A 13,496-nucleotide genomic window follows, 5' to 3' on the forward strand; every position below is an offset into this window, starting at 1 on the left:
AGTTTCTTTTTTCGTTTTGAATCTTTTCTGGTACTCATCTATGTGGTTATTGCATATTCACTATTTTTTCCACATTTTTCTAAAAAAAACATTTCATTCAAGGGCTAAATTTGACCGTTGGTTGGTGACTTGCTTTGTTTAATTTAGAGGCATTGCGTTCCCCCCCCCCCCAAAAACTCCCAAGGCCTGGGAAAGCCCAGATTCCGGCATTGAATGAGGAAACATTTGATTTTTTTATTGATGCGGCCCAGCAAAGAAAAAATTCACGTGTCAAACTTCACATAGATTCTTTGTTAAAAACTCGCTTATTCAACAAACTTAAAAATGTTCATATTATAAATGATAAACGTGGAAAAGGGGGATATGAAGGAGGCCTTTTAGTATAAAACACCATCTCAAACAAATAATTAAACAAAAAAAAGTTTTATTCAATTGATTTTCTGATTCAAAAAAAAAAATTAGTAATAAAGTTAATGCTGTAAAATATGATGAGAGGGAGGTGATTAAAAAGTTTTTCTTTTCTCTGACCTTTATTGCGTTTTCACAGGTCAATAAAACGGCCCCCTTCTGAGGAGAAAAAAAAAAAAAACTCAAACTTACCAAAAAAATGGGCCCCGACAAAAAAATGATTTTGGGGACACCCAACCTGATTTAAGATTTCCTGTTTTTTGGGAAATGGGGGGGAGGAAAGCCCGGGAGTACCACATGAAAAAACCGGTCACACACCAGCCGAAAGGAATAGTCAAGGATTCAGAACAAAGAAGGAACACTCCTTGGTGAATTGACCTGACCCAAAATTACTAAAAAACCCCCCCCCACACGGTTTATATTTTCAGTATGGTTTAAAAAAATTTTATTTTTCATCGGTTTTCTGGAAAAAAATAGATTGATTTGAACATTTTATGAGAAAACTTTTAAAATAATTTTTTTTCAACCATTTTAAGTATAGGTTTGACATTTGTTCCAATTAAAAAGTCAATTTAAAATGGACTATTTTCTTTTGGGAAACGTTTTACTCCCCAGTTTGCCCCCCCCCACCTGTTTTGGGTCAGTTACTTTCTTCACAGGGTCCAGGAAGTGCAGGTTTCCAGGTAGGCTGGCGCCACGTTCCACAATATGTCATGGGGGTCCCGGCGGCGAGCTATGTTGCACAGGGGCCTATGTGCGGGAGGATCTGATACCCAGGCGCGGGCCGCGGGTTTCCCCCCGGGGGTAGACAGGGATGTTAGGTCAATGCTGGAAACTGATCTCGACTCCGGTTTTTGGGGGGCGCGGAGGGGGGTTTTTTTTTTTGCGGTTGGAGGGACGGGGCTGGGGCGCCTCTGCCGGGAGTTTAAAAGGGGCCAAAGGCAGAAGTTTTCCGCCTCCGGGGCGGCCGACCGGCCGGCGGGCGAGCTCCTCACGGGCCGGCGACTCTCAGCCGGGCCGCGGAGCGGGAGGGCCTCTCCCGGATCCACGAAAGCCGGGCCGATTTTTTTGAATGTTTTCCGCCTATGCGCCGGCGGACGTGCCGGGGGGAAGTTTTGAAGTCTTGCCGTTTTCGAAAGAGGTCGAGGCATTGGGATTCGTTTTGCAATTCCCGCGGCAAAAAAAAAGTCCAAAAAGGTTCCTTTCCCTCTGTTTCCTCCCGACCTGGGGAACATGCCGACCCACAAACAGGTGGAGACGGCTCTCTTTTTTTCTTCCCCAAATGTTCGGGACAACCCGGAGAAAAAAATAAAGAGTGTGTTCATGGTCTGCGGTTCGTTCACCTTGATGAAGGCAAAGATGTGAGCGATAGCGTTATGTCTGATGGAGTTACTGCCAGGGGCTCTCTGTTTGGGAGCGGTCGTTAGTAACGGGAAACCTACCTCATTTGATTTAAAACTCATAGATGCCTTGATGGGAAGGGCGTGAACCCCGCTGCTCGCGTTTTGCACTCTAGCTGAGGATCGCATTTTGGCGATTTTCAGGGCAATGGAGCTGACCACGTACATTTACCAAAAACAGGGTGCACACCACGCGATTTTAATTCAAACGATATGACCAAGTTTTTCCTCTACTCTTTAGTCAATTTGTCAAAAAATTGGATTATACTTTTTTCTTTTCCCAACTAATTGATCCAAAGATTAATCATTTCAGCATTTCTTGGAAAACTTTCAACGAAATGTAAAAAAAAAAAATTAAATTACTGTTGTCGCTTGGGATATTTGCCCAAAAAACAATTTGATTAAACAATTTAAAGTTTAGTTTTAAGTTTTAGAGGGGGGGGACTGGGTAACTGTTATATTGACTTCATGATCAAAAACTGGTTGATTTTGACGCATAATTTTTTTTTTTAACTTAATTTCATATCCTTTGAAGGAGGATTTTAATTTTTTATGTGAATCACCAACCATGAATTCTTGCAGTACCCAAGTTTATTTTGTATTTAAAATCAAAGTGCCGGTAAAATTTCTCAAATTTTGTTCTAGATGTGAATGAATTAGGCGAATGCTGCATTTTTTTGTGTGGCGTTCCGTTAATTTTCAAGGGCCTTTATTATACAAAACCAAAAAAGGACAATGTCAGCAGGAGCCCGATATTAATGAGAAAAAAAAAAATATTAAAACATTTAAAAAAAAAAAAACATTTAGTTGGAAAGTGGGGGGCCACCTTGGGAAAATACAAAAGAAAAATGTTTTAACGTAAAACAAGGAGAAAAAAAAAAAACATTATTTTTCAAAAATCACTATTGCATTAGCTATCACAATTTAAAAATAAATTATATTTTTATTTATATTTTCATTTTCTTTCAAAATTAAAAACATTTTAAAAAAATAATTAATACTGTGGAACATCTTTCTTTGGGGAAAGCGCCCTGTTCTGGTAAGTAAAGCACCATAAACCAATTAATAAAAATCTATTTGGTATTTGATGTTTTTACTATAATAATCAAAGAATCTAAAAAACCCTTAAATAAAAGGCTAGCATTATGTTTTGTTTACTATTATATTATTATATGTATTATATATGAGATAATAATAATAATAAATAATTTTTATTCTTTATTAATTATTAAAAATATATTATACATTTTTTTAGGGCATTTTTTACTTGGGTATAACATAAATATACCATTGTTTGTACGCTGTATAAATTTGAAAAGTCCCTGCTTTGCTCCCACCCCAAACATTATTTCTCCAAATCATTAATTTTGGGGAAAGTGTTCATTTCTATTTGCATTTAATTGGTTATTGTGCTAGAAAATGTTTAAAAAAAAATAAAAGATAAAAACAAAAAAATAAATGGCTATTTTCGAAAAAAGGATGGAAAAGGGATAAAAAAAAACTCACTTGGGCCTAAAAAAGTTACAAGTCTCATAAAAATGCCCCACCAAAAATACCAAACATACAATAGGGAAATTAGGACTAGATGAGGAATTAGAAATAGAATAGAAATAGACTAAAAAAAAAAAAAAAATAGGAAAAAAATAGAATAGAATAGGAATAAAAGAAATAAGAATTTAGAATCGAAAAAAAGGCGGACAAATTGGGGCTCCTCCTACCTGTAGGGCGAGGGGCGGCCGGGGGGACACCCCAACATCTTATTCTTCCTGCTCCGTACTAAAAGGAAAAGCGTTACGCGGTCTCCCATCATAGTTGAAAAAACAGTGGTTGAAAAGGATTAGGGAGAAGTATCAAAACAATTTGGTCTTTTACGGTCTTGTAAAAAACTTAATAGTGAAGATTTCCCAACCCTTCCAAAAAAAAAAAAAAAAAAAAAAAGTATAGAATGAACAGCATAACACCTTTCTTCTTTTTCTCCCTGGCCGCATTTGCCCTCAGCCGTTTTCCGACCGGCCCAACTGGGGAACTCTCCCTGGTGAAAGGGGCCTTTTCCTCTCCAGGGAACTTCCCCCCCCCCCACCCCCCAACCCCAAAAATTGACCCACGAACACCCCCTTTTTCCGTCCTCACCCCAGATTTGGTGTGCTTTCCAGGGAAAATTTGGCCCACTGGCCCCCCCAAACCTCTGTTTGGCTATGTGCCAACCAAATGCTTCTGAAGTTAGTTGTTATTGTCAAGTTTGATAGCGAGTTTGCCCAGGAGAAAACAATGGATCAGGGGAAAACTTTTTTTTTGACTCCCAAAAAGGGTTAGGAAATGTTGTCATTTCACTGAGCCCTTTTTTTTTTATTTGGGGGGGGGGCGGGGGGGGGGGGACAATAACCCACAAAGGACATATATTATTTATTGTATACGTCCTCACAGTAACGGGCTGGCCCTTGTTCTTGATGGAAAAGAAAAAAAAAAAAAAAAAAAAAAAGGGGGGGACTTCCCGTTTTTGGCAACCAAAGGAAAGGTTCTGGGGGTTGGTTTCCCCTTCTCCTTGCCCGGCCCGCTTTATGTTTTTATTTTTGCTTTTTTTTTTTTGTTTTATTTAGTTCTACTCTTCTGTTGCCGTAGGTTTAAAAAAAAAAACTGATAAAAGGGCCCAAAAAAAAACACAACAAAAAAAACCAAACCCTTGGCATGGCCGTTTTTCTTTTCCTCCTCTTAACTCTTTGCGGCTTTTTACAAGTCAGTGTTTGTTTTTCAGTGTGGTGTGCATGTTTGTGTTTTGTGTTGTGTCGTCTTACCTCTGGCAGGGACATTTTTAGGTTTCAAAAAAAAACAAAAGCAAGTTTGGAGCTTGGCTATCAGTAATTGATCTGTAATGGAAACCATAAAAAAAATTGTTTTTTCCGTTGTGCCCATTAAAAAAATTTTGGGGGGGGGGGGGTATTTTGAAGGGGGACTCTTAAAGGGAGCATTGAAAAACTTGTTCCGTTGAGGCCGCCCGGCCCAAGGAAGGTTGGAAAACACCCCCCCCCCCCCCCCCCCGAGGTCGGCAAGGGCCTTCCGTGTTGTGGGCCGTCATATGCAAGGAAGACGGACTTTTACACATGGCCGAAGGTGCTGGTCACAACATTATTTTTTGGAACACCCTATCCACCCTATAATTTTGGCAGGGGGGATTGGATCAAAAACCTTTTTATTTTCTTGTTCCCGGCGACCACATTTTTTACTTTGGCTTTCCCTCAGAGGGCCGTTATGACTGTTGAAAACCATAATAAAAAAAATTTGTTTGAAAAACGCCTTCATTTAATATTCCCACATGAAGTTTATGAAACTAGTTTGGAATTCATCCAAATTTCGGGCAAGGGTAGTGGGTTTTTTTTTTTTTTCCACTTTGTTGTTTGGTAAAACACAAACTGCTTGTAATAGGACTGGGGGGAAGATTTGAAAAAACAAAAAAAAATCATGGAAGTTGGGATGAAGTAAAGTCCCATTGTGATTTGCTCCGCGGGCCCTCACCATAAAAATCATTGGGGCGGGCGGATCTGGCCCCCAGGCCTTGAGGTTTTGACACCTGATAGCTATAAAGGGGTTATGTGATGATAACATATAAAAAAGCAATGCGGCAAAAAAAACACACAGTGGTCCATTATTTTATTATTAGTATTATGTAATTTCTTAGGTAGAGCTTTGTTAGGTGGAAAATCTGGCCCTGCGATATAATTCTATTTGACAAAAAATTAAATGCGGGGCCCGTGGAGTTTTTAAACGCGCCACCCCACATCTAATATGCGATACAATTTACACCTCCCCCCCCTTCCCAAAAAAAAAAAATGTGGGGGCCAAAGGAAAAGATGGTGTACATGTTCGAAAAAAACAAAACTTGACTCCCTTCTGCCTCAATTTTTTGACCTTTCTTCATTGTTTGGATAATTGTTGTTTGCACCTCAATCAAGGGCGCTTGGCGGTGGGGTTCCGATAAACTTTGACAATTCGTCATGGACTTTGTTCCCATTGCAACGATGGCCTCCTTGGCAACCCTGTCTGCGGGCTGGCCTGTTTCGATCCTCCGGTCGCTCTCTGATGCCGTGGGCGGCTTGGCTCCGCCTTCTCCATCCATGGATCGCATTTGAGTGTGTAAATGATGCCACGCGGGGGCGTTCGTGTCCATGAAAAGAAAACCAAACGAGTAGCATTTTGAACGCTGGCGTGCAAGGCGCAAGAGTTATCCAAAAAAAACAAAAAAACAAAAAAAAAAAAAAATTATTAAATGGCACAGGAGAAGGAAAACTTTCCATTCCATTTACTGTCATATGCAAAGTGGGAACCTTCAGTTACCTCCACCAAAAAAGTGTTACAAATACTGAAGAGTTTGTCCTGGATTTTCAGTCAATTACTTCACATAATCCATTTTTCTAAGGCGGGACGTCCACCAAAAGCCTAAACCCTGCTTCTGCATGTTTTTCGGACCTCTTGCTGTATGATTTTTACTGTTACGAGGGCAGAACTACGAGGCCGACGTTGGACATGATTATTTAAAACCCAAAACATGCTTAAAATTACGTTTTTTCTTTCAACGCCTTGGTGGCTCAAGATAAAAAAAACTTTCCCCCCAAAAACATGTATATATTTTTTTAAAAATATAGGAAATAAGGAAAAAAAAGGTTTTTTTATATTTTTTCAAAGTAATAAATTATCAATTTGCCTTTAATTTGTTTTAAAATATTTCTAAATATTTTAATGTCTTGTAAATTGGTTTTAATATATTCTAAAGCCATGTTTTTTAATTATTAAAAAAGTTAATTTTTATTACCCTTTTAATTTGTTTACAGATATTTCAAAAATATTTTTTTTTTGGTGAAAATATTTTACGATTTAATATTCCATTGGTCTTTTAAAAATATTTTAAAGGACATTTTAAAAATTTTTTCATATTTCAACCCCCAGTTATTAAAATTTAATTAGGCTTTATTTTTTAATTATTTATGTCCAAAATGGAGTTATTGATTTAGCAAAGGGTTTTATTAGGTGCTCCCACTAAATTTGTCGATTTTTAAAGAGGAAATTTTTCTTTCCAATTTGCCCCCCCCCCCTTCCACATGCTTTTCCATGTTTTGAAAAACTAAAACTAAAAAAATCGGTTGACCAGTCCACTTTTTAATTTGCGGCAAAAAAACAAACCATCACAGACTTTTGGAGGAATTTAGGGAAAAAACCTAATTACAATTTTTAGGGGAAATGCTGGGGGAGGAAAACGAGGGTGGACACATTGCAAGCAAACAGGGGGTGAACAACGCTGCAAACAAGGAAGTCAAAAAAAACCAAAGATTTAAAAAACCTCCAAAACCCTGGAAGAAATTAAAAGGGGGGCCGGACCAATTTTTTGCTAACAATGTTCAACCCACTCCTCTTTTCCTTACCTTTTTATGTGTATCTCATCAATACATTTAGAGGAAAAAATAACCTAAGAAAAAAAACATGTTAAAAAAAACCTGCGGGTTCTGCCTATATTTAATTTTATTTGCACTTCCTAACCATGGATGGCAAAAGGATTTGGGGGAAAAAAAAAAAAAAAAATTCCAACCAGAAAATTTTTTTGAAACAGTGTTCCCCGATGGTGCCCAAAAAAAAAAAAAATGTTTTTTGTTTGTTTTTTTTTTAAACCTGGGAGAACATTATTACCATGTTCTGTGGGATCCTTTCAACAAAAAAACACCCCCACACAACAACACACCACACCACACAACAACACCCACACACACACACACACCACACCCACCCACCCCCCACACACACGATTTGTTATTGACCACAGGGACTGTAGAAAAAAAAAAGCTTTTGTTAGAACACATGGGAAACAGCACCCCACTTTTTCTTGCATGACAAAGTCCTCCCGACCTTATCTGCTCTCGTTTTCGTGAGGAAGTTGAAAAAAAACCTTCCGGGGCCGATATTGGAAAAAAACCGGACAGTCAAAAGTTTCTATTCATTTTTTGCACAGCCCACTAGATTTGGTACTATGGTAATATATTAAAATTTTCAGCCAATGACAAGAAAAGGGCAAAAACAAAGTTTGTCAGTACTTCCCAAAAGGATGTTGTTCGTGAATCCCAAAATTGTTAATGTTACACCCCCCCCCCAAAAAAAAAAAAAAAAAAAATCTCTATATGACAAGTGCCCCCCCCCCAAACATCTGGGACACCCAATTTATATTAACAAAGAAAAAAAACAACAATCTTCCACAAAAACAATTTGTTTAAACCGGTTTTTCTTTTTTCTAGGTTGCTATAAATGTAAACCCAAATTCACACTCCCCCCCCCACTGGCCACATATTAGGTTACACCTACAGGGCAATTTGATTATAAACACTATCCCCCACTTTTTCTGCTTTGGACAAAAGATTTGACTCTGAATTTTAATTCCCGCACCCCCCCCAACCCAGCAGTTGCTATAAAAAGATACTGCAACCAAAACCCCCACAGAGGAAAAATGTTTTTTTTTTTTTTTTTCTGCACTCCCTCCCGTGCCGGTAAACCAGAATATTTAGGAACCTTGTGATCCAGTTTTGCCCCGCCTTGCATGTCACTGGGTGGGGGGCGAACAATTAACGTTGATTTTCCAGTGTTTTGCTCACCGAACAGAACCCCGGAAACATGATTTCTTCCGCCTGGCATATAAAAAGGCTGGATGTTTCGATTGTCAGCCCCTTGTCCCTGGGGAGTCGGGGGGGTCCATTTGTGTAAGTGTACCTAATGCAAGTGGGCTGGTGGATGACGGGTGAGACGAAATAAGAAACAGCCCAGTTTTTTTTGTTGCGTTTTTAATGACAAACAAACCAAGCGTAAAACGCTTTTTCTCCCTATTTAATTGAAATCGTTCCAGATTGTCTTCCTAACTGGTGGGTTTTCGCCACCGCAGCAAAAATTTTGCAAAAAAATTCCCGCCCCCCCCTCCCTCGCGGGTAACAATACAAAAAAACACAACCAACCTTTTTAGTTCCGTAATTTTTTTTTTTTTAGGCTGCATTTTTTTTTTGCCTATTTTGGCGTTTTTTTTTCCCCACATAAATATTTCCCCTTTTTTCAATAAATACTTCTCTCTCGTGGACTTTAATGGGCGAATGTTTAATATTACAAATTCAGGAGTTTTTGTTTAACCTGCACTCCAATTTTTAAACTATTTTTTTTAATCCCCCAGAAAAGCCGTGAGAGGATATAAACGTAAAAACAGCAAAAGAGTTTGAATGTAAAAACACCAAGGGTCTTTTTTGTAATTTAAGATAAGAAATAAAAACCCCCCTCCCACCCCCACCCCCAGGGGCCCCCCAAAACCTCAATTTGAAATGCTTTGTGATGTCATCAGTAAACGTAGAACACATTTTTGTCAGCTTTTTGGGAAAAGTGCGGCAAGTCCCCTCGGAATTCCACTGAATTCAAAAGAAAAGGTCCCAGAAGGAGACAAAGAACAAAGCGTCTCTTACACAAACTTTTTTTTTCCACGGTTCCCCCCCCTGCTTGTTTGGCTGCCCTCCAGTGGGGTTTTTTAGTAAGTCCCCTGGCCCTTCCAGTGGGGGAATACTTGGGGGTGGTTTGTTTTTTTTGTGTTCCCCCCCCGCCTTCCCCCCCCAAGAGGTTGAGGTGTACAAGGTGTATTAAAACGTCCAACTCCCAAGGTTAACGGTGGGTTTCGAACCCAAGCTTTCAAACCAAGGATCCGCAAATGTCCCGTCCACCTGCGTTCAAGTTTTCCTGTTTTTGCGGTGGGCCCTAGTTTTTTGAACCCTTAGCCGGCTTTTTGGGCCTGCAATCCTTTTTCACTTGGGGATCAGCCAGCCAAGTGGGAAAATCCTCCCCCCAAATTTCCCATTGCCATTGGCAGCCCTCTAAGGTCCCCCGGGCCCACTACCTCCTCCTGGGCCCCGTTTTTGGTGGCTCCGGTCCCCCCTGGCTCCCCTGGAACGGTCGTTCTTCCACCAACGTTAGCCGTAGCCCTCCTTTTTCAATGCATTCCAAACCAGCCCTGCAGAACCACCCGCGGCACAAAACAAATTTAAAGCCAATGGAATGGATTAATTTTTTATTAGTGTGTTTATTAATGAAAAAAAGAGCCAATCGAGGTAAAAATGAAAGTAAATAAGACAATTCTGCCACGTTTCTCTCCCCTTTCTTTTCCTCCGCTCCAATTTTTTTATTTTTTTTTTCGTATAGACATTTGAAGTGGGAAAATAATGTTTTTTATATGGTATTTTTTTTCCCTACCAATAATCTATTTTAGTAAATGTTTTATATAAAAGGATTTTTTGACACACTTGGGCCTTTAAGCAATAGAGGTCCTTCCAATGGGAGGTATTGAAAATGTGTTTTCAAATGATTCTTGAAAAGAAACTTTGAAGATGAACTCCCTAAATGAAAACCCTGTGTAATAGTCCCAAACAAGAATGAAACTTCGAACGGTGCGATAATTAAAAAAACGCAAGTCGGCGGAAGCCGCTGACCCTGGCGCAGTCTGCGGTCCCGGGCCGTTCATGTGGGGCTGGATGAAGGAATGGGCACTGAGAAACGGTCCCTCACCAGGGATTCCGGCCACCAGTGTGGGACAACCTTGTACTCCTCCTTAGCCAGCAGCCTGCAGAACGCAAGTGGGGTTAGACTTTGCGTTACCCTGCACAATATTCCCGGATCCCCCCGGCGCCCCGATTAGCCCAAAGCCCGCGCACATTCCCTCACGCAAACGTCGGCACCCACGGCAAGGCGCGCGTACGTGCGCTTTTCAGCCCCCCGCACGCCCTCATTTTTTGGGTAACCTGCAGCCTGCCGTCAGTTGGAACCCAGGATGGACTTCTTTCGTCATGGAGTGGGTTTTGTGCCCAAACCTGGGAAAAGAGACCACAAGCAAATACCGTTTAAACGCAACTTTTTGAACGCTTGTTTTTTTTGAAGTGCCTTTTTATAGAATTTATCTGTGTTCCAAAAAGGATCGAATGCGCAATTTGCCGCAAAATTTGTCCCAAATCTTTGACGCCTCCTGGGGAATTGCCCCCCGCAAGATGGGCGGCCAACCTACTTTTTTTTTGTAAAATTTAGAAGACGCTCCGACGCCAACAAACCAAAAAGTGGGTGCGGTGCTTTTTTTTTTTTTTTTCATGTTTAATGTACCATGCTTGGAATGGCCGACTGGTAACTTTCCCTTCACCCCCCTGTGACCCGTTTGTTCGGGCAGGTGAGAATTGAAAAGTCTTCGTTCTCCAAATTTGTTGTTCAAACTTCTTCATCATAATGCCGGTCCATGTTTCCTGTAATTAAAAGTGAGAAACAGGAAATATTATGTACTTTTCTCCAAACGTGTGCCTATGTACAATCAGAATATCTTGGAACATGTAATTCATGTCAGTAGCACACTCCAAAAAGTCAACTATATGTTATGTTCAGGCACAAAACAATAATTTGGATGATTATAACAAAAAGAGGAAAAAGAACTATCTTGTGGTGACCCACAAGATGGAGACATTCCCCAGGGATGTGTATCTTGAAGCGAAGGGGAGAAGGATCAAAAGTCAGGTGTTGGCTTCAAAAGGAGTGGTTGGCCACTTGATGTCAATACACTCAGGTATGTGGATAGTAAAGTAACAAGACAGACTCTCATTTTATTTACCACATCTCCGCAATCTCAAAAAATTGTGATGTAAGGAGCAATCCAAAAGATTTTCATCATGGTCATCTGAAAAGTATTTTCAATGAATCTGTCCGATGTACGAGTTTTTCGTTTTTGAATCAAGCGACTTTAGCAAATGAAGTGTATGATATTCAAATGTATTTAGATGGGTTAGATGTATAATTTAGCACTTAAAAAATGTCCAACTGACCCATGAGAAAGTCAAAGATGGTCATGTCCATTATGTCCAGAAGTCTGGTCCCACTGTCGTAGGGGGGAGTCTGTTTGACCTCCTCGCAGTAGTCCGGGTCCACTTCCCACCTGAGTATCACAAATTCCGTGTTTATGGACCACTACCGATGTTATCTATGCCTCGCAAAATAGAGGCGATGTTCTTACTCTGCCTTCTTGCGTTTGTGGTAGGAGCGTCGCCACGGGTTCCTCCAGGTTTTGCGCTTTGCGAGGGCAAGGTCCGGGAGGAAGGCGGCCAGGGATCCTTCGATCTGGTCGGGCTTGCCGCAGAGGGCGTGCTCCGTGGAGCAGTAGTACGAACATTCCCCGTAGAAACACACGTTGTTGGCTGCGGAAAAAGTATCATGTACATTTTGACAGTCAAATGGACATTGCATTGATTACTACAAAGTTCCACAGTTATACCTCATGAAGTAACCAATAAGCGAATATACATACACAATATATAACCATAATGTGATTCTTTAATTGGTAAAACGTGATTATGAGCTAAAATGCCCCCCCATAAAAAAAATCTCCTATTGAAATTCACTTCTTCATGGCTCTGCTCTTTTTGCTCTTTTAGAATTTCAAGCGCATCCGTTTTACAAGGGACAAAATTAATGACCCCTTGGGGAATTCAGCCACTTGTATTAATTGCTGAGACTGTGAGTAAATTCAATCCCACGAGACGCTCCCCCACGTGCTCGTGACCAAAAAAAAAAAGAAAAAATATTGCATAGCTCGTTAAGTGCTGCGCTCTGATACGAGCACGCTTCCAGTTAGTCTCCATTTAATGAACTCCCTCAATATTGCGTATTTTGGTCAGTTGAATTAATTTTATGATAAAAATTTTTGCTTTCTATAACCTCGCTAAGCCAGTCGAGGTGTTCCCTACCTGGCGATATGAAAAAGGTCCGCCAGAGCTTTTTATCCCGCGTGACATCTCGGATCTCCTTGGTCATGTTGACGAGTCTGCCGGCCACGGGAGGGACGCGGCGAAAGTCCAGAATCCTGCAGGACCCCAAAGGACAGACGCGGGATTATCACGTCATCATCATCGGTCTGGGATTAAATGACTCAACGATTCCAAAACAAATGAAATAATAAGACTAAATTGTCGGACAAAATATTATAGTCGGCACATGCTGTTCAAATGTCGCAATCCAATTCTTGATCACAATGTTTATACAAATAAACATAAAGTACAGTGTATTAATCTGATGCTGTAGTTAACATCAGATACTGAAATGGTTTTCATTCCTATAGAAGTGCAATACAGATATTGTGCAATTATGTTAAGCGAATCAATACACTGAAATCTTGAGTATACATTATATACACATACTGTACATGTCAATATTACACTCCCCACTTTATTTAATTCTAAAACTATTAATTATTATTTCTCTTCCTAGATTAAAATGATTCTTTCTAAATCCCTGTTCTGGTTCTTCTTTTTCTTGGTTGTACATATGAAAATGAGGGTATATGTGTGATGATGAGTATATATATATATATATATATATATATATATATATATATATATTTTTTTTTTTTTTTTTTGGGACAACTGTCAAACAGTCATTCCAGACATGTTTGTGATTCAGACAGAAATAAACATGGACAAGAGTTGATCAATTCCTGCAAATTATCATAAAATTAAAATCTACCTAGTTACATACAGCCTATTGACAACACTTTTCCATTTATTTTGTCACCCCAGATGGGACTGGAACCCACAATCCCTGGCTTAGGAGGCCAGTGCCTTATCCATTAGGCCACTGGGGCACGTCGTGGTGCAGTGAAGGAGG

At 40.0% G+C, this 13,496-nt stretch overlaps 1 protein-coding gene and 1 non-coding gene across 2 annotated transcripts; both read right to left on the minus strand.

Annotated features, from left to right (window-relative positions):
- Nucleotides 1-10,322: 10,322 nt before the first annotated feature.
- On the minus strand, nt 10,323-12,696 carry LOC133497218 (extracellular serine/threonine protein kinase FAM20C-like; the record flags this gene model as incomplete). The annotated part of the gene is made up of 6 exons (XM_061813334.1): nt 10,323-10,425; nt 10,527-10,672; nt 11,064-11,092; nt 11,663-11,772; nt 11,851-12,031; nt 12,581-12,696. Coding segments are annotated over 6 exons (685 nt in total), but the record flags the coding sequence as incomplete, so codon positions are not given.
- A 704-nt stretch (nt 12,697-13,400) lies between these two features.
- trnar-ccu (transfer RNA arginine (anticodon CCU)) lies at nt 13,401-13,473 on the minus strand. The gene has a single exon. It is a non-coding gene; the product is annotated as a tRNA-Arg (tRNA).
- Nucleotides 13,474-13,496: the final 23 nt, after the last annotated feature.

This window comes from Syngnathoides biaculeatus, unplaced genomic scaffold (genome assembly GCF_019802595.1).
Source record: "Syngnathoides biaculeatus isolate LvHL_M unplaced genomic scaffold, ASM1980259v1 ctg215_pilon_pilon, whole genome shotgun sequence".
In the NCBI taxonomy this organism is placed as follows: domain Eukaryota; kingdom Metazoa; phylum Chordata; class Actinopteri; order Syngnathiformes; family Syngnathidae; genus Syngnathoides; species Syngnathoides biaculeatus.